Genomic DNA, 22,897 nt, shown 5'->3' on the forward strand with positions numbered 1-22,897 from the left:
AATTATATCATAATATGGAATACAAATTCAAACGTGAACTGAGTTTGTTAACACTTAAAACAGTTGACATCTGGTACTTGTGGATGAGAATACTGCGTGAGGTCTACTGTTCACAGAACTACTAGTAGTGAAAAAGGTAAGTCTTCTCGATATTTTGCATGAATAATTTCTTGTTTCAACATCTTCTTTTAACTGAGATACTGTCAAAATATATTTGAACAGACCAAACATTTTTTTCGAACATTATTTAATTGTAAGAATTACATTTTAGGAAAGTTTTTCCAGTTTACCCATGCATCGTGCTTAAATCTGATGGTTTGATCAGATTTGAAGTGTGATAATGTTCCTTTGGTCTTTAGTAGCTACACGGTATTTGGAGAGGGTGAATTTATGAACAAGATTTTAAATCGATCAAAACTCTTTTATAATCAATGTGAATTTTTAAAAGGGTATTTGGAATCTAATACAATTTTTTGTCGTTTTTTTTTTAGTTTAGTTTAAGTAGAAATAAAAGGTCTAAAAGGAGTTGTGGTTGTGGGTTGTGAAAGTTTGAACGTGTGGGGTACGGCCCAAGAAGCAGAAGCAGCAGGTGGCGGCACCTAGCGACGGCCTCTGGAAGTTGGGCTGGCTGAATCTTGCGCAGTGGCTGGCTCGATCTTCAGTCTTGCTTCTGCTGTCGGAGAGTGTATGTCAGATGTGATCAGTGCGGCTTACATCCACAGTGACTCGTTCCAATCATTCGACCTGACAGTTTTACTGGATTATTGTGCTGTTATGAGTTGAACCCCCTTGTGCTTTGTGTAGTGTGTTGTGTGCTTCATGATTGATGAATAAACTGCATCACTTCTCGCCTGCGTTCCTGCCGTAGCTATGGAGATCCGGCTGGACTTCCCTGGATTCGCTGTACCGTGCCTGCTACTCCTTACCTGCATTCTTCCAATCGGTATGTTTACTAAAACCATGTGTTGTTCCAAACGCTGTGAACAGGTAGTCAGTCAATTCTGAAATCAGCCCTCTTTTAACTGATGTAGTGGTTGGAATTGACCTCGTTCGACAATGCTTTCAATCGTAGAACTCCTTATCTCACAGAAACCGGTTGTTTTTATTTTAAATTAGCTCTATCTTTCAGTAAGTAGCACTCACGTCCATGATCATCCTTACATTTATTAAATCAAATAATAATAGATCCACAAGAGATTATTTGTCCTAACTCTTAACAAAACATGCTGATCAGAAAATGAATTGGAAACAATACTTGTTTTGGAATTTTGGATGGAAATTGAAGTGTTTTTCATTTAGTTTTCCAACACCCAAGCCAATGATCATCCTTATATCTATTAAATCTAAGGATAATAGATCCACAATTAACTATTTGTCTTGACAAAACATGTTTATTGGAAATTAAATGGAAACATTTCTTTTCTTGGAATTTTAAATGGAAATTGAATTGTTTTTCATTTAGTTTTCCAACATACATATCTATGTTCATCACTACATTTTTGGCATACGAATTTAGATATTTTATAAAACTAGATTCATGGAAACAGCAACAATTCGTTCATGTGGAAGTTTGAATAAAAAATAAAGCATTATTGCCAGTAGCTTCATTCGATAATAAGAAGAATGAAATTCAATATTTTATTATTGTAGTGAATCATGGATAGTATAATTTCTTGTCTACGTTTCAATCTATTGATTGATCTAACTTTACGCATCTGATTACACGCTAGTCGGCAAAGGATTGATTACGTTATATTTCATTGATACCGGCATCATTCATTACCGGTACTCACAGTATATCTACGAGTACTGTTTATACTACCAGAGATAAAACCATAGATAAACAATAGCATAAGTAGATATCCCATGGTATGGCAGGGTGTTTATGTCGCAACTTTTACTGTTATCTCAAGCCGATTACTGTAGATTATTGTCGATTGTTATTGTTTTGTTGGGGTGAGAGTGTTTGAACGGCACAATATGAGAGACTACCAGCGTCACACAGCTTCACGGGAAAGAACTATGTGTACTATTGCTTGAGATAACAGTAAATGTTGCGACATAAACACCCTATACCACGGGATATCTACTTATGCTATTATTTCTCTATGATAAAACATAGTCTTGAGTCTTCTCTTATATCTTCTCTCTGATACTACTCTTCTCAGAGTGAACTAGGTTTTTACAGTGATGGTTAAACCTTCAGGATATCTCTTATTTTGCATTCATTATGTTTTACTATCCTATTATATTAAGCGAACAATTTCTGTATATATATATTTATATGGTTATCTGGTTATATGGGTATATATTTATATCCAATGGATCTCGAAAACGGCTCTAACGATTTTGATGAAATTTGCAACATAGTACGTTTATGATATAAAAATTCGATTGCACTCGGTCTCATCCCTGGGAAAACTCGCTGAACGACAGTAAAAGGATCTTCATCCTCAGAAAAACAGCTGAGACTTTTGTTGTCTGTGGATAGTAAAAAGTGAGTGAGCCAGTGCATCTGTGGAAAATCAAAATTTCACATCCCCGAAATTCATAAGCTGACGTATAGCCAGCTGTGAAATATAAACACGACCTAAAAGATAAAGAACCCGTAAAGCTGGGTTTACACCAACGTTATTAACAAAATGTTAATAAATTAATCCTTATAGATTCTTTTTCGAACTTTTTCGATTCTTTGAACGGAACTTGACAAACACATAATTATGTTCATCATGTGTATGATAATCTATGTTCAATCTAATAGAATCTATCAGGATTAAGTTATTAACATTATTTTTGTTAATAACTTTGGTGTAAACGCAGCTTAAAGCTGCGATTAGACCAGAGTTATTAACAAAATGTTAACTCAATCCTCATAGATTCTATTGGATTGAACATAACTTATCATACACATGATGAAGATGTGTGTTTGTCAACTTCCGTTCAATCCAATAGAATCTATAAGGATTGAGTTATTAACATTTTGTTAATAACTTTGGTGTAAACCCAGCTTGAGGGTTTGAAAGTTAAAATTATTCATAATTCTTTTTTTCACTTTTTGTGTAGTTGAGAAGTCGATATTGTGGTAATTATTCATATTGAATGAAAAAGACTAAGACTTTTGACAATTTCTTAGTCTTTTTCATTCAATTATTCTTAATAAATAAATAAAAATAATAGTCATATTTAAAATAAAAACATATTTTCGCGATGTTTCCAAATTCATCAACAAAGTGAATTTTTTTCTCTTAATCCTTCAACCTTAAGGATTTCTTTCTTAGCAGATGCACTCAGCTGCTGGGTGGCTCTTAATCAATCATCTTATTTCACGAGAATAACATTCAATTTGGTTTGTAGACTATCTTAATTAAAAATTTCTGTTTTTAAATGTTTGGACTGAAAACTGAACCTTTAATATTCAAGTGTATGGAACATACCTAACCTACTTTTTGGACCATTTATAGTGTATAAATCAAAATTCGGGGAAGAAACAGTTTTGAGCTGTGCCTGTTAGTACTTCCCCAATCATTTTAAAGAATTATGTTCTGTTTATCAATAAATAAATAACGAGCAAAGCTCGGTGCCCCGATGTTATTTCATTATAACTTTTCAATCTTGTATCGACAACGACAATAACAGCTCTTCACAGCTCACAGTGCTTCAAGATCTGTACACTGCTGACATAGAAAAAACATCATTCATAACTTGAGATAAAATCCATCACAAAAAATATAATTTTATGATCTGTAATTGTATAGTTTAAAATTGAGGTTTGATTTCTCAACAAATCTCAGGAAAATAGTAATGAAGTGAACTCATCGAATACAGCCTTTTTTGCAAACTCTATTCTATTAAAGTAATCATTATCGATAGCCAAGAAACTACAACACCTTGTAATTTTTGTTACAAGAGTCTATATTTTGGAAGCGGAATACAGTATTAGTTGTCTTGAATAATTTTTACATTCAGCAGAATACAATTATACTACATTCTAGATTACATTCCTCAATTTACATTCTAGAGTACATTCTATACTCACTGGATTTTAGGCAATGTGATGTAAGATAGGAAAATTCAATCACTTCTGTAAGTAGCAGGAATCAGTTTCATTATTCCTATCAACCTATAGATTGATAGTGTTGTTTTTTGTTGATCATTTTGAAGAATTACTCCATAACCATCCAACGACTACTGATAACTAAAATATTTCCAGGCTGTTTTGTTCATTTATGTTTGTCCGTCATAAATTGTGAACATAATTATTCTGCTGGCTACTAGGACGTATTCTGAAACAATTCATAAATAAAACCACATCATCATCGATGTTATCTTTTTGAAAGATGTAAGTTATGATGAACTCATTTTCAATCCTCCCGCTAAATGATGTTTCAGGGTAGTAAGGCTATCATTATATTATTCTAGGGATTGAGGCTACCAAAATACTATAAAAATGACAAGCAGCGATAAGAGGAAGTATCAATAATTGCTGTAGTTGTAAGGCTGAAGCCTCTTTTCAATTCAAATCCGTATTACTCGAGGAAAACTACAACCAAATTGTATTGCGATGAACTGAAAACAGAACCAATGTACCTAGAATACATTATATATACTAGGTACCTAAGGGTAAAACCTTTTTCGTGACATGATAACTTGATTAAAATAAAATTCAAGAAAAATAAACAACAACTTTTTTAAATCAATTAGCTAACGAATTTGAGCTTTCCTTTTAATTTATTTCAGATGGATTGTCATCTGTCATCTTTTTTTAACAAATTATTGTGAAACAGTAACTTATATGAAATACTATAAATATTTTTTAAAAACGTCAGTACACTTCCATTCTTCATACTAATTTTTTTTATGTATCCTTGTTGTTTCATTTTTTCGATACCGTAATCTCAATCTAATCTACTATATTATTACCAGTCCTAATCAGTAGACTACAGACATGACTTAATTTCTGAAACTTTACTTTCACTTTATCTCAACATGAGTTTTTCGTTTACTCATAAAATATTGAATACTGAATATTGATTAGATACTGTTTCCTTCTATGAAGCACAGTGCCTCCAATTGATATGAAACTCTTGAAAATGATTGAAAGTCCTATAAAATATAATCAGAATTCCGTTTTTAGTAGGGCCTATAAAAGGTAATCTTCCTCAAATTCATTTGTAACGAGAAGCTACATTTGTTGGCGTAGTGTCTCATTCCTATAGAAATATCGATGAGTATGCTTTCCAATTGTAATTTGAGTAAAATATTTAGTTCGCAAAAAAGTTATATTGCTAGTTTCCAACTTTTGAACAGCACTGACGTAATAATTATGAGATTGTGAATACATTGAATTTATCCATTCTATTACCAAAAGTATGCTCTTCAATATGCTTTTTTTAGGTGATATCACAAAAAAAACATTCCTATGCTCATTCTACGATCATATCAAATTGAAAAGGGCGTGATGCCATTTCAATATTTTTTCTTATCAAGTTATAAAATTAAATTCTTTCATTTTCATGTATAATCGAAACACATCCACTCACCTCATCTTACTTTCAGTAGCATTTATTTATTATAGTTTTCATTTCAAGATTTGAATCTATTCGTATTCTGCTAGTAGGGTATTCTGGTTCATATTCTGTCACCTTTGAGGTGGATAAGTAGAGACTCAGTGTTTTTTTATAGACACCAATATTAATTTTCATTCCTTTGGGCATGAATGATGCAAATTCTCGTGAAATGTTTTCCGTGAACTTGTTGCGCGATTCTTTCGTGCTGTCCCTCATAGATATTGGTCGCTTATAGGGAAAAAAGGCAGGGAAGAAGGAAGACTCCGGGGGATGGAGTCGATTGGAGCAGACAAAGATTTAGGGTGAGCTCAAGAGCTCTTTGATCAGTTAGCCCGGTTCCTGCAGGGCCGAAGATCAATACCTTCTAAAATTGAAACTCCTTCCCTGCAAACTCGAGAAAGGGATCAAAAGGAATAACTTTATTTTCTCTTATCAAAACAACGTCTCGAGGAGCTGCTTGCTAATCTGTATTCATTTCAAATTTCACGTTATTCTGTCTCTCATCTTCAGATATTCTCATTTTCATTTGAAGAACGGCTGATTAATTTACTTCCAAATCAAGGATTGTCTTCAGAAAACTCCGATGATCGAATTTATTGCTTGAATCATTCATGGCGTTTTTGTGGCCCTATCTAGGACTCGCTTTGTTTTAGTGTGAAGAACCTATTCCCGATAGTAATAATCTATAATATAGATAATATGATGATATCTATAATATGGATCTATTATAGAAATAGTGGATTTTCTTCCATTTCACGTTCCCCAAATCAGTTCACAGTAATGTAGTAGACAGTTATAAGCAACATTAAAAGATAAGTAACGAGTGGTCAAGAAATTATTCCACTCGGATTTTCAGTTGTGAGAACTCTTGTTTATTCCAGGAAACTTGGAACGATCGAAAAAGTTGATCAAATCCTGAGGAAATGTCAAAAGTTAGATGAAATTCAGAAAGTTGAAGGTGAATATTCTCGCAGCTTGTTACCTTCGTTGATTTGCAGTTGAGTGAGTGACGAGAGAGGAGAGTGTTAGTATATTCTTTCAATTCATTTTTAAAAACTCAATTTACTCTTCTAATAAAATTTCAAAAAGTTTATTCATAATTCAAAGCGGTTGAATTTGAGTTTCAAGACTTTAGTCGGCCTTCAAAGTGTGATCAAGAATAATTCATCCTGCCGGTCGAAAGTTTTTTACGGCCGATATCTTAAAATATGACAACCAGCTCAGGAGAGGCTCTAAAACTTGGTTGTGAAGGATATAAACTTTGACTTCTGAATTTGAAAAAAATTAAATGTCCTTCCAGGTTGAGTCTTAACGATTTGATCAAGTTGATGTGGTTAAGCCGTCTTTGTTTTGAAAGTAAGACAAGAGCAAAGCACCAGACATAAGTTGAAGTCATCAACAAAGACAAGAAAGGAAGTCTGACCAATAAATGTAGACCTGCTCTACTCTGTTCATTCTTTTGTCACTAATGGTCCTTCGTCCTGCCTGTTTACGGCCAGCCTATTATTCGTAATGAAAGCGTCTTAACACGTCTGAGTCAGTTCAAGGTTTCACTTAGAATGGATCCAGTTTAATGGATGATGAGCAGGATCACATTTGGAAGTTCATCTTCATGGCAGGACTCTCTCAAATGGATAACGCGCCTTTTCTATTCCCCACTCATTCCTATAACTTATTCCGATGCGCATTAAATTCCCATCAATTGCATGATTGTCTCTGCCAAAATGTTATACACATTTGGATCAAATTGATCCTTATTACTGAGTACTCCATCTAAAATGGATAAACATGTACTTTCTATTCCTAACCGTACTCGGTCGTATTACTTCAATTACATTCATTAATTAAGCCAATCAATGTTTTATGGTCTTGTTTAACTTCAATTTACTTTCCAACTTCATAGCCTTAAAAGATATTGATAATAATATTAATTATTAACAAGGCTTACTTTTCATTTTCTTAATATAGTGAAAAAATAAATTTATTTCCTTTACAAAAAAATACAAAACAAGCAAAACGAGCTTTTTCTGAAATGTTTACTATAATTGATGACGAGAGAGATAATATATAAAGAATAATAATTAAAAGAAATAGTTGAGATATAGGTTCACGTTTAGGTTAGTGGTAACGAGTATTTCTGTTCAATTCTCAAGGTCCATGCAGAAGCTATTTATGCAAATTTATAAATTCATAAACCCAATAGGAGCTATTTATAAATGATGAATATTTTTCAGACTTAGTCCTATAGTAAAATTGTGTGAATATATCTTATTTCCATATTCTTCAAAATTGTGTTATTTTCAAGCTCTTCACTTTGCTGGTTACTTTCTCACTACTGTATTGTTTTTCATCTAAAATCGATAGATCTGGAAAACCAGCATTCAACCTTATTCATTCACAAAGACTGAAGATAACACATAAATTCGGCGGCGAATTAATATTGTCCGTTTCATTCCAAGCTGAATTGATGTGATGTTTGATGCCATTCGCATTCAAATGCTACTCATTAGTGGCTCAGTGTAATCAGAGGGCTGAGGGTTGGTAGTTAGTAGTCACATGATTTTCTGGGGGACTGGGGTGGTAAGAGAAACGAGCGCCTGTCTTTCGATTAGCCGAGCTTTTATCATTTTTTTATTAGTAGTCGGAATGGTAGGCGAGTATGAAACAAGTTTAGGGGAAACAAAACAGCGAGCCAGATAAGGAAGGCTGTCTGATATTGGCGTTGAAGGATTATATGCTGGGGTTCGTGGAGAGGGTCCCAAGAACGCTGACGAATGTCATATCTCACCCCCAGTTCTTGTAATTTACTGCTTTTCGCGAGGCCGCGGTCGAATTTTCCTCCTTGCCACCACCCTCCTCCTCCTTATCCTTCCCACAGCCGTCCTTCTTTATCCTCGTACTGGCCGTTAATCTTGGCGCTGAGGCCGCATCGTTTGTTCTTCAACTGCGTCAAAACAAACCGCCGACGAGCAAACCAAGCAATACACAAACCTCATTCACATCACATACTCGTCTGTCATTGCTTGAATAAAGTAGTATTCGCCTAACAGCAGAGTAAACCACTTCCACCAGTCAGGTTATTTCAACTAATTTCATTAAAGAATTGAACAATTCATTTTTTCTCTCATCTAACTTAACTTAATCTTTTTATTCCAAATTTTAGTGCTAACATTTTTTTAAGTGAAGCAAAACATATATGCTGTCTATTCAACTAAAATCAAAGAGATCGAAGTTGAACGATGTAAATGAACTAAAAGATAAATATAACTTTATAAGATTATTTCTAAATATTCTTCCTGGCTGTAATAGACATATCAGTAAACTCCAGTAAGTTAGAAACTACAACATAATAATTTGTTCAGTTGTGCATCACCTTTGGCAACATTTTCCAAACATTTTTCGGACTGGGAACTGCGTTGAAATTTGAAAAGTGAATTATTTAAAATTCGAACTAAGCTGTTCATCTAAATCTGAATTCAGTGAATAAATTGTTGAGGTTCTCCTGTTTTGTCTCTTCCAATCATTTCAAAGATAAACGCTTGTTAAATGAATAAGAATAAATACGATACTTGGATTGAAGTTTTGTGCATGTATTTGTGTTTTAGGTGTAGGAATGATTGGAAAAACTTGTTATGCAACGATGGATTTGATATGCATAGTTCTGTACATTTTTGTAGACTGACTCAATCAGTACAATTAAATAAATTGAGGCCAAACTGACCATCTGACTCTTATTGGAAAAAGAACTCAGTGTTCTCCAATTGAGTCAGAAAAGGTTAGAGATAAATAGGCTATTACCGAACAATTGGCCCGATGTTGGGAGGACCCACCGAAATTCACATGCAATTAGATCAAAACTGTCAGGTGAGTCTTGATACCTGTAGCCTTGAAGCTGAAGACTGCTATTATCTGTCAAACTAACCTACTCGTATCCAGTATTGAGCAACTGGAATGAAACCGAAACTGGACGTCCGTCTCCAAATCATAATCATCATACAAAAGGCATTCCTTTGTACCACATTCCATGGAAATGTTTCCATGGAAAAACAATCATTGAAATGTACAACTACAGTATATGAATGATTTTCAAAATGATGACTCATTTCAAGTCTATTCTCTCAACTTGCAAAATGGAATAAGTTTTTAGTAGACTAAATTTTTATTTACGACAGTTTCAACCAATGAAGTTATAGATAATACATTCCTTCTATTCCTCCACATTCCATGATTGTGATTATATTACTCATGAAGCCATAGAGGAACTATAATGTAACTTAAATAGCTCAATAATAAAGCTATCATTGCCAATAACTTTGCTTGTTTTCAGCATAGACTGAATCAACATTAATCTTAATCTGAAGCTTAAATTTTTGGTGAATTATAGAAAAAATACATTATGTTCACATTAATATGAAAAGTGCATTCCTGAAAATATTCTGTCTGGCAAAGTATTTTCTTCAATATGTTTTTTTACGAATTCTTTGTAGCAATCATCGACTGCTAAAAAATACAAATTATCTTGGACTATCTATCTTTAGAACCGTATTCATTGCCCGTGACAGATTATCGACGTAGAATAGAATCTTGTTACCGTTGACTTATCAACACTACTATAGAATTATACTGTAATCATTGTTTACTTTTTACTTGTTTTATCTGTCTGGTTATATTTATACATAAAATATAACAATAATAATCAGTCCATCATTTAGGAAATTGTTCTTACACTATTGTTGTGAAGTGACTCTTGATAAATTCTTCTCTCTATGACATTCACCTTTTGATTCTAAAATCAGGAAGATAGTAGTTGTGTTGTAAGCTTCTTCTTTTTTGGTATGAGTCATCATTTGTCAGCACTTTGGTCAATGAACTAGATTAGGCTTATTTATAGGCTTCAGCACAGTGGGCAGAGACCGAGCAATTTGTTTTGTCTGATACTTTGTTGTCTGGACGTTTTATAGTTATTATTCTAGACCTTGGTCTGATAATTATATTTGCACTAGAATATCAAGATCGCTGAAAATAGTTACACTTTCAGTTCATCAAATAGTATTTTTCCTCTATTGAACGTTGTCCATTTGAATTTATTCCAGTAGAACAGTTCATTACACTTTTTTGTTATCAGAGAAGGTTGATTTGGTTTTATACCAAATTCAGAAAATTTATCTCCTTATTAAGTGCTTTATTATTAATGATTCTCACAACGTTCAGGAATGTCTAAATGAAAACATTTCATTGTCTCAGTTGAGACACGAAAAGTTCAAATCAATAGTGATATTCATGAACGACGAACGATACGTTTTATAACAATGATTATAATATTTTTCTAACTTCGCAAATTCATCAAATATAATGAATTCTTCTTCTACTCTATTCTATTCTTTATTGCTAATAGCGTATTGTAACGATAATTATTCCTTTCAAAAATAATTATCTTAGGTTAATCATATAAATTTACAGAACATTCTACATGCTTTGATTAATCCCATTCCAACTTGGTAAAACGTTATCAGACCATCACTTCATCCCTGGACTGTCTCTCAAAATAGCTGTCCGTTTCTGACGGAGTCATCTGCCCGGAATATTGTTATTGATGAATCACATTGAATATCGGAAAAATCTACATACTTTCGAACTGCTTACGTTCCGGAAACGCTCAGGTGTTTGAATAATTCAATAAATCAAAGCGCACATTGACTGGTGCGTCCGAATTGACATATGGCTGCGACTGAAATCAATACACGCCTGAGAGAAATAAGGTGAAAAATACGGGAAAACTGTTTTTCCGAGTCTCAATCCCCCTCCCTCTCACAATCCCTCCTCTCGCTTCTTTCGCTTTCGGACCTCCTTCCTCTCCCAGCTTTTCGCTGAGCACCGATAATTTGACTTGGAAAGTTGAAAAGAGAAATAATTCAACTTCTAGGCCAACTGACGTTTTTTATCATCTGAAACTTGCAGCATATTTTATACGAAAATCGAGATAATTCATTTCCAGGATATAATTTCGAGGAATATACATAATTCCTCATTTTATCAAGAGTTGTTCGGAGTTGTGCTTTGAACTTGGAAACTTCCAATGCACCTGTGTATCAATCATGTCACTTTCTAGCTTTCATGATAACTTTTGTGAACAATTGTCTTCTGTACGGTAGCCTAAGTGAAATTAATCCGCATCTCACTCTCATTCTATTACTCTATCATTTTGCTAGAGGTGTGACGCTATTTCAAGTTTCATGAAAGTCATCGATTATCTGAAAGCACTAATCTAAATTTCATCTCTTGACAGACATAAATTAATGAATATAATCCAAATAATTAAGAGTTATGAATATTTTTCATATAATAGAAATAGCAATAGAAGCTTTTGTTGTATGCAACTAGTAACAATAATCATGCCACAATAATTATTATCATAAATTGAAAATACATTTTACACAAAAATAAATCAATTTATAAACTTTTCTCTACTTACTGCTCCTGCAGTAGGCTACTTCTAAATTCATTCTTCTTGAATATCTATCTAAAAGTATTATGTTCAACTTATGCCATAAGAACATAATATTGTTTCTTTGCTCATCCAGGGTTCTGCCCATGCTTCAAATTCAGTAATTTATTTATTTTTTCGTAGATGGTTCCATGTACAAAATACGATATTCAGCTCGATTATTATCCTCTCAAACTAGAGGAATTTGTATGAAGTCATCTAGTTATACTCAGATATGTTAGATCACCAGGTCTAAATTTGTTCAGTACAAGATGGACCGAGAACGTTAATTTTGATTAATTTTTCAAACTTTTGATCGGGATTTATTGAAATGGTTAGTTCAACCGGGCAGATAATATTGATGGAAAATACAGCCCCAATAATCAGCACATACTTCAGTGCCATTAGGTCTGATTTTTTTAGTAGAAGATAGACCCAAAATATTGATGAATGCGGTAACTTTTCAAATTTCCGACCTTTATTCAATTCAGTTCTGCCGGATTAGAAATAAAGACGGATATTAATGGGCCTATAATCAATTCAGTCCAGAATATGGGTTGAAAATACTGCCCTAATGATCAGCACATACTTGAGAGCGTCGGTGGTTGTCGGCAATAATCGAAGGAAAGAGCAGTTCGGTGGCGGGTGGCGTTTTTGGATGCTAGCAGCGAGCACCTCTTCAGTTGGAGTGTAAAGGGAACTACTTCATTGCTCCCGCGTGACTTATCTCCGCGCAAAGTTCTCCGCTCCCAAAACGTATCAACTTCAAAAAAGTCTATCCTATGAAGCGGCGAACGAAAACTGGTAGACGGCGGCAAATGGAGCTCGGAGCTCACCGGCAATGGCAGTGGCCCACCTTTTAGAATCTCGCCAAGTAAAATGTCGTTTTGCTCCTTGAAATCTTTGTAAGTTCAAACCCTTCCCCCCCCGCCATCAACCTACCCTCACAAGGGCTTGAATGTATCCAAGGCTGACCCGGAAAGGTCTCCCTGAGCGTGCAAAAATAATGCCTCACTGCCGCAACCGTTTGTCACAATAAAACCAACAATAGGCTTGCTTCTCGTACGCTGTGCTGCTACTAGGCCGCTTCTTTCTCAGTAATTTCCCCAGAGTTGACTATCGTTTCTTCTCACTTTAGTTCTCACGTTGTATTTCAATCATGCTGCTAATAGCTGTACACAGCATACAGTGTCTCTCCTCCACAACGGTTTGTTAGGTCTGTGTTCTTTATGGTATCTTAACTAGTGTGTGAATGCTCGTCATTGAACTATTTCCATAGCAGCCTTGTAGCGTAGGAGCGGGCCTTTGCCACAATAAGATTCGAAGTGAAGAGCTGTAAAATTGAGAAAGTACAGTACTTCATGTTCTAAAACCCTTCACAAAAGAAGAATTGTCACCCAAAACTATATTTTAATTCAATCTGAATTCTATAGACAATTTTGAAAATTTGCGTTCCACTAACTTGGAATTTAGAGTACAATAATATTAATACTGAACAATAAATTAGAATTTACTGTTGAAAGAGTAAGAAATGGATATTTATGATAATATTGGATGTCACGATTTTGCGAAACAAGAATTTGATTGTAGTTTTAGAAATAAAGCATAGAAAATTGTCAATCTTAATCTACTGCGGAAGTGTATTACAGAATATGGTATTTTACTGTGTTGAAATTACTCTAGTACCTCTTGAAAAATAATAGAATTGAAGAAATGTTTCATGATTTCACAATAGAGGAAACATTTGATATCCTATGCTGTCTCATCTTTATGATTTCAAAAATCTATAATTAATTATTTTCTTTTGGATTGATTGTGTGAGTTCCATTCTAAACAATGATTTATTTTACTTTATACATGATAACTTCTGTTAACCTGTCTCCATTACTTTTGTATCCATCCTCATTTTTCTCTTAATACTTCAATCAGCGTGTGAATACGAAAGAGTAACATTGTACATGTGTTGGAAGGAGTGCAGAGGTAGGCTATGGCTATGGTAGAGTTGCAATGTTCTGCTTCGTTCCTATTTTATGCCGTTTCCAATGGCACAGTACTCAGTCATCTCTCCCCCGAGGCGTCTTTTTTCCTTTGTCCTTTAAATTTACAAGAGCATTACGTGAATTAATTCAGATCTCATAGTAAATTGTATTCTCTTTCGTTCCTCCCCCCGGGGAAATCCTATTCTTCATCATTCGCTGTGCTGCTCAGTATTTTTATTGTTGCGAGTCCAAAGCTGGCTAGAAAAAGCTCTATGCTAGGTAGGAAAGTTGAGAATGTGCTGCACTATTGTGCTTCACAATATTGTAGCGGGAAAGTTGCTTAGCTTCTTTCTCTAAAATTATAATTTATCAGTCATATACGTTTTCCGAGGCCAGAATTTTTAAGACTTCTCTCTGCATAATAGATGCTTGATGCTTTAAGCCTTGGGAAATTCCACGAAATATTACTGGAAACATGTACAATGATAATCGTGAAATAATTTATTCATTTTACATTCATACATTTACTCTAAACGTTTTAAGGTACTTATCCACACCACAAATAGCTATGATCAAACATAGAATTATACCAATCATAATTTGCAAACATGATCTTAATATCTATGAAATTAAATGATTACATTACTTGAAAATGCCTGAACAGTATTAGCATTTACACGAAGTTGACGCTCATAAATGTGATAGTACAGTATGAAATATTCAATAATGGAATTAGATAAATAACTAATTTCCCAATTAATTGAAGACATAGTTATACTGATTGAAAAGCAGATCCGGACAGGTGTCACGTCCACGTGACATAACATATATATTGTTATTGGTGCAGCTCTCCAATAGAATGCTACTGTACTATCATAGAACTGATACCTGTAATTTTCTTACAAGTATTTTAATTGGGCCTCTTGAATTGTCCAACTATTATAGAAATAAATAGTACCTACCTTTTTATTTTTTACACATAAACACTACTAGTTCCACTCTCACGCCATTATCAAAAAGGACACTTGAAAATGGCATGAGTGCTGAAATTAGTAGTGTTTATGTAAAAAAGTTCAATAAGTAATAGTTATTTCTATCATAATTTAACCTAAAATCGTATTCTCTCAATTTCTATTACCACCTTTGTCAGAACAGTGAAGATTTCCAGATTATCTCAAAATTGACAATAACTGCAGCTCACTCAATGCCCAAGGCCCATATCATCACAGAAACGAGAATCTAAAGGTTTCTCTGAGTTACAGAACCTAACAGGATTTTTACTCCGTGCCCATCTCGGTTCAAACAAAGATAGATCAGCTATTGGCTGAAACCCAAATTAATTACATTATAATATATGCGACCATACCTATTCCTATATACCCATACCTATATGGTGCATATTATGACACTAACAAAATCATTCCAGGCTTGTTTGTGCAGTCAACAATCCTCTTATGTCAGGTCAGGTGGAATCGGCTTTCTACTCACTATTGCTCTCTGTTCATCTCATGTGTTAATCATCCTCAACACCAAGTGCGTTGTAATTCACAATTTAATTATTTAATCCTGTAAGTAAGGTAAATAACGGGATCCAACTATCCCTTGTTGCGTGGTATTCAAATTAGCATTGGAAAAAATAAGAGATCATCCACACCATAACCAAATCTGCAAGTTTCAACTAATTGAAAGAACTGATGTGATGGTTCAGGATTGACAAGACTTGAATATTCGAATCAATAATAACTTTTCCCACTACAACAAACCGTTTGAGCCTGACGTTTCCAAACGTAAATTTTTCAACTAGATTTTAGTGTAGGCTCTAAATGTGTGAACGTGACTAAGATATGTGAAGCGCATTCTTTTCTAAAAAGCATGGAAACGATTTTGTCTGTATAATATTCTCAACCGGTTTTTGATAGAATATTCGGTTTCTTATTCATTTCGTGGTCTCTCCAATTTGTAAATATCAAACTGAATTGCCTCATGCTAGACTAGTCAAGCTTGATTGATATTTTAGATTTTGGTTTCATAAAAACTTGGTGAAACAATTTCTCCTCCTACACCAACCCTGTGTCTAAAAATGTTTTACTGTTGTTGCTCAATACTATCAAAAAATCATAATTATTTTCTCTTCTTTCCTTATTACTAACCCTTCTGTTACTCCTTCCTCTTCTTTCCCTTCTCCTCCTATTACTCTTTCTCCTGTTACTCCTACTCCTCCCCCCACTACTATTCTTCTCCTTCTTCACAACCTCCTTCCTTCTTTCTTTTTCTCATCATCTTCTCTACTCCGCTACTTCTACTCACATACCTCCTAGTCTTTCTCCCAATGCTACACCATATCCAAGCTCTTCCACAGCCTCTCATTGGGTCACCATTACAGGGTATATATAGTACATGTATTATGCAGCGTGAACTTGGTAAGTGAATACTGTGCAACATACATATTCGAGATCGGGACCTTAGTGTAACCGGGCCAACAATTTGTTAGCTAGATAGCGTAATGGTATCTGGGAGGAACGTTTATAGTAGCGAGGAAGAAGGGAGGTATTGTAGAGGTATAGATCTCTTCTAAGGTTGATAGAGATAGGGGAAGTAGTGGTAATGAGAGGGACGAAGATATATATAGAGGATGAGTAGAAGAGAGAGTGAGAGAGTGTGTGAGACGGAGTGAGAGTATCGGTTGGCGTTGGCTAGTAGGTGAACCCGAGCTGACCAGCAAAACAAACAGCAATTTAATTAACATATATCGTGGGTATATCTGGTGTTGGACCAGAGGCGATAAGTTGCTGGCGTTTAATATCAGCAGTAGAATGAGGCCAGGTTGACACCGCGGCAACAGGGTACTGGGAACCTACCTATTTAGTTCTATGGCTGTGAGTTGCGAGCTTACAACTCTACCTATTCAGTTCTATGGTTGCAAGATGCGAGCTAGGCTTGTGGCTTTTGCAAATACTGCCACCCAGTACTTCTATCTTCACTAATTAGGAGCCACAGTAATGAATTCTCTTCTTACCAAACCACGTTTATCTCTTCTTTGGTGCAGTCACTAGCCAGTGAATCACAGGGTCTAAAACAATCCCAAAACTCTTACAATTAAATATACAATCAGTTGCAAATATTTACTGTACTGTAGTTACAAAAAAATGAACATATTATGTTGAACCCTTCACGACAACTCATTTTTCATATGTGAAATCATGTAACTTGATTCCCGAAAATCATGAAAATTGCTAAATGTTGTTTTTTCTAGATGTAAATATTATTCCAGTAACCTAAGATGTTTTTCTAGTTTTGCTCGATGTGTGCGTGCATCAGCTATGATTTATGAAGCAACGATACATGTTTCATAAACAGGATGTTGGTGGATAACGAGGAAAGCATTTGCTGGCAAAGAGAGTGCATGTGTGTGTGTGTGTGAGAGTGAGTGAGTACCATGCCAATGCCAGTCTCACAAAGAAAGATGAGGGAGCAAGTGTGAGGGTGGAGGGAAGGAGAAAGAGGCCTCTGCGGTGTGTGTGAGTGCGCGTTGAAGGGGCGGTGTTGATTGATAGGGGCAAAGTGCTACCTTTCTCCTCACATCGATCAGCAGCGCTATCTACCCTTTCCCTTGCACTTTCGCAAATCCCCCAGCAATACACTTGTATTCGTCGGCGGGCCCAACCGAGGACCTTATGGCATGGTTTCAAAAACGCATGTAATGAATATTGTAAGGTAGATGCGGAAAAGCTTTTCCGTTATGGCGGGCCATTATTTATTTCCAAGGATAATAGAAAAAGTCAGCCGAAATCCATCAAATATCCCGTAGAGCGCCATATATCCTTCTCATCTATCGAGGACGATTCTGCTCGGCTGATGCCACCGTTAATGACACTAATATTTCACTTGACACTTCCATCCATATCATATCAACTAAATTAATATGCTGCACTAGATAAGATGAGGTTGTTTACTGGGATTAATTGGCATGTTACATGCTTGTATGATAAATAACCCACTTTTTAATTAGTATTAGCAAAGACAACGTATTTAGATTATATTTTTCATTGGTATTAGCGAAGGAAATATAGTCAAGTTTGTTATTCTGTTTCTCTATGGTATTAGTATTATTCGTGTTTCACTTCTCTGACTTGAACCAACTTTTTTATACTTGGTTTACTGTTGACTTATCATTCTATGATTTATGGAGTATCCCTCCTGTAAAAATATTTTCTCTCCATTACATCATTTCATGGCCCTATTCATTGCTCATTCATGGACAATAAAGACAATACTTATAACTGGTGTTTGCCCAATATGTTTTCAGACCGTAATGTTGGATGATAGTAGTGAATTCCTACATTCTCAGTGAATTTTCTTCAGAAATGAGAACTTGTGATGACGGGCCCATCATCTCAGCGATGGAATTAGATGTTGTAACTGTTATTTTGAGGTCTGTTACTGTTAATTATCTAAGATGAAACATCTTGAATTAAAAATAAACAGTCCAGAAGTTATGTTGAGTGAATGCTTCAAGTTACACAAATAATGCTTTTGAATCAACTAAAGTTTTGAATTTTCTGTGATTAACGGTTTCAAATGTGGAAAATCTGCACATGCAGTGATAAGTCTGTTTTTAAGCGAGCTGATATTTGGCAGACTGTTATCATGATCTACCTCGGCTGGCCGCTAAATTGGCGTCAAGTGATCCAATAATGTTCGGCCTGGCTTGACAAAAGAGAGCAGACCAGCCTCTGTGTGGCGCTATTATTGTATTTACATAAGCCACTTCTATGAGCGAAGGAATAAAATTAAGTTGCTGCATTCTGACGAACGAAGCCTATATATGATGCTGGTGGATCCAGGCCAACTGTATAACATACAGTCAGCGTTGGTCGAATGAGAAGTGACGGTGCTTTTAATGAGTAATGCTGTCAGTTCAAAGTGAATCTCCATGGTGTAGCATCGCTTCTTCTGCTCCGCCTATCTTGTGTCTTGCTCACACTCCTCCGGCGAATGTCAACTTTTCAGGCCACAAACTTCCTCTTCCCGGTTCTCATCCCGAAGGAGAATTCGTGATTTGAATTTCATACATGCGCTCAACAATGTCATCCAGTGTATATTAATTTTTGAAGACGCCAAATGTGACTAGTGACCTAGTGGTATAGAATCTGTAATAGATTTTGAATTTTGTGTGCGTTTTTGTTATAGGAATTGAGGGATTACTTTTATTTTCTTAAATTAATAAAAACTGTTGTTATCATTTGTATCAAGTAATATCTTATAAGGATGAATAACTTCATTTTTTACAATATAAGTCCAACTATTTGGAATACTTGATAACAGTGCATTTTATTGTCAAGTTTCAAATTTGACCAAACTACGATTACCGTAGACTATATCAATTCACTTTTCAAGTGAGCGGCAACAACAAACATCGTTCAACTCACATTCAAGTATGTTCCATCCATACATGCATAACCACTCACAAGCATTGTGACATCAAAGTGCTTTCTTATGCTCATTATTACTGTGATTAACAATCTACCATCCTTAATTTTATGGGGTACCTACTCTATTTCAATTATGGGTAAACTACTAGTTTATTTGGTGATAATGTAACGATATTGATAGAATTGTAGTGGTAGTTTATGTCATCAAGAAACTGTTATTTTTATTGCATCATAATTCTTACTTTTTAATGCCCGTTTCACCACTATTTACAGCACCAATAATGAATACGTGTAGTAAAATTGCCAATAGAGACCATCACTGGATAAAAATGAACTTGAAAGAAACTGGATTGGACGTAATAGTATCTTGAGGCCAAAGAACTTGACTTGGCTTGAATCCTTGAAACATCAGTAGGAGTGATGTGTGGGAGAATGATTACTGCACTGTCCACTTGCCCGTTACTTGTTTTGCTTGTCTAGTTTTTATTCAATCTACTTATACGGCTGAGAGAAACATTCAACGTTACATGAAAATATTAATTTTCTCAACTGACTTGATTTGAATATTTCTACACATTTAACAGGATCTAACCATTTATTTTTAGCTGGTGACTCAGCACTCAGTGTCTTAATAGAACTAATAAATTATTTTACTTCATTTAATCTTTATAATATTAAGAAGCGCGTTCTGTTCTAATAGATTAATAGATGTGACACAAGTGAGAATGAAGGATCCAAGGTAACAATCATATAATAAGAAAGGCATTATTACATAAGAAACCAAAAAAACCACCAATCATTTTTAAAAACTAGAGGCATTAAATTGATTCTAAGTTTTTCTAATAATTGTTCATTACACTGTAAAAATTAGAACGTTCACTACACATTTGTATTATTATTCTCACTTCTCAAGTATTGACTATACAGTATCACATTATTCAAGCTTTTTCATACATTCAACAAATTAATAAATTGATTCTGTAGATGAAAAATTATCTCAAATTTTTGTCAGTATTAATCTGTTGAAAGCATAAATAGAATGAATAGTCTATTCGATTATGATTTGAATAGCTACAATATTTTGTTTTGTTGTGGAATTATGTCGTTGTCTGTCATCTTCTCATTATGCGGTAACCATTGTTCAGAAATATTGTCTACTGGGCAAACAGAAAACTCCATTCAATAGGTTCACTGAAAACGTTTTACGTCATCTGCCCAAAAAGACTCCACGAGTCTGCAAATAATTGTAGGAGTAGTTACCAATTACTACTATAAATCATAGATCAGCAATCAGCATATTAGGTTCTAGCTTTAATTTAGCTTGAAGCTTCAAGGCATTTGATCATATCGCGTTCACTTGATACTGTGCATTCAAATACTGCTGGACAATAATTCCCTTTGAAAAATGTGTTCTGATTTTTTGTACATCTAGTTGATAATAATCTGATCAACGTTTGAGATTCTCTGGAAAAACGTAATGCAACTATCACGCAACTATTGGGAATCATCTCCTAAATCATCTGTGTGAGTCAGGACTTAAATAGGTGTAGTATCAGCCTCTGAATTGTTGATTATGATTAGGTTATTGGCTCGCTTTACTGTCACATTAAACAATTTATCAAACTTATGAACAAGAGGCTTCTTAAGAATTATAAAAATGCCATGGATAACTCAATAAAATTCTAGTAATTCAATGTGCATAAGTTTGATTTTAATTATTTATCGTCTTCATGTCATCACTTTTTAATTTGGAATTCAGTCATGAAGATATCTAGTTTCACACCCAATTTAATTCCAAGTGTGATCACTGGAAGGAAGTTGATAACTCGCATTGGGTGCAATCAGTAATTAGGAAGAAATTATTATTTTCGTATAACTTTTGAAAAATCATCACAAGTTTCTAGATTAGCTTGTTAGGAGTTATCTCTTTGTTGTCGTGCATCGTTAGTGTGATAATGATCTGGAAAAAGAGAGACGCACTCGGTATGGCTCCTTAATGAGATTACGTCTTCCGACTTCTATTTTCCGTCCTTCTCTAGCCGACTGGCTCTCTAGCCTTGCCAATCACCTAAATTGTCCCTTGTGCAGCAGAACTTGAATCTTCCGGGCGAATCATTAGCCTATCGGTTTCAGCCCTCACTTAGACATGGCAGTAATCATGGTCGTCATGTTTCAACCCTTTCTCCTCACCACCACTCCTCCCTTCCTCCCTTCGTCGCGACGCCGCCATACTTTCCTAATTCGATCAGGAAACTTTCGGGGCGTAAAGTACATTAGTGAATTTCATAACTTGGAGGTCGATGCAACTTATCAAATTCCCCGCGATATTTACAAGTTTTTATCCAATCATTTCTCAAACAATGTTCGGAATAAATTCTTGCCCAATTTCCGTCTGTAATCTCTCTTCAAACCTTTCATGGAGATTGTAAGTCGTGGGTGTTGAGGCAAGACTGACTTGGAAGTTCTTTTCTATAGTTTGATTTTTACTCTACTATTGGCGTTATTAAGGAGGCTCCTTTTTCCTTTTATATTATCCTTGAAATGCAAAATTTCAAAAAACCTTGTATATACGTCGACGCGCAATTTAAAAAGGAACATACCTGTCAATTTTCAAGAAAATCTATTACTGCGTTTCGCCGTAAATGCGCAACATATAAACATTTGAACGTTAAGAGAAATGACAAACCATCTAATTGAATCTGTTACAACCAATTTAAAAATAAACTAATTGCAAACAAGAGGAAGAATGCAAAGAACCCCAGAGTCGGCGGATCATGCCAGCAGCTCAACATCATGAAAGAAGTAAGGTTAAGAAAATCCAAATTTGAGAGAGTCAAGAAAATAATATATATTCCTCGAAACAAATATGAAAATAGAGAAGAAACTAAGATAGTATTACAAAGTACAGAATTACAAAAGATTGATATAGTTTTAAATTTAGAGTTCATGAATTTAGGAAATAGCGCTACCCCTTTTATATTTCACTATACGTTATTAAAAATTTCCAAGTTATTAATTTGGGAAGAGAATATGTAGTTGAAGAGAATGTAGAAATCTGATGATGAAGCTTACCGGAATTCAGTAGAAAAAAATGTCGTAGATACATTACTGTGTTGTGTCATCATGATGTTTAGTCCAGTTTACTCAAATTCCATGGTCCAGTAATTAGATATTCTGTACAAGTCGGTAGTATGTCATGACATCTTCAATATAATTATATTTAACATAAATCAAAAAACCTGTATGGTCAAATAGCAAACTGATAATACTACATACAAACTTATTACTTGTTAAAACAAGATATCTATGTTGGGATTGTAAAATTAGTAGGTAATAATTACAGAAAAGATACATAATGAATTGAGAGCGAGATTCTCAGAAAATAAAATAAATTTAGAGACATTATAAAGGTGAGAAAGAACAGAAGTAAAATAA

General features: G+C 34.7%; 1 protein-coding gene across 1 annotated transcript in view; it reads left to right on the forward strand.

The window, feature by feature from the left end:
* Positions 1–660: 660 nt before the first annotated feature.
* The window catches only part of LOC111047435 (nephrin), a 535,400-nt gene continuing 513,163 nt past the window's right edge, over positions 661–22,897 (forward strand). The window contains exon 1 of the mRNA XM_039422826.1: positions 661–943. Coding sequence (XP_039278760.1) covers positions 871–943 — 73 coding nt within the window. The 5' untranslated portion in view covers positions 661–870. The remainder of the gene's footprint in view (positions 944–22,897) is intronic.

Source organism: Nilaparvata lugens, chromosome 3 (assembly GCF_014356525.2).
Source record: "Nilaparvata lugens isolate BPH chromosome 3, ASM1435652v1, whole genome shotgun sequence".
NCBI classification, from domain to species: domain Eukaryota; kingdom Metazoa; phylum Arthropoda; class Insecta; order Hemiptera; family Delphacidae; genus Nilaparvata; species Nilaparvata lugens.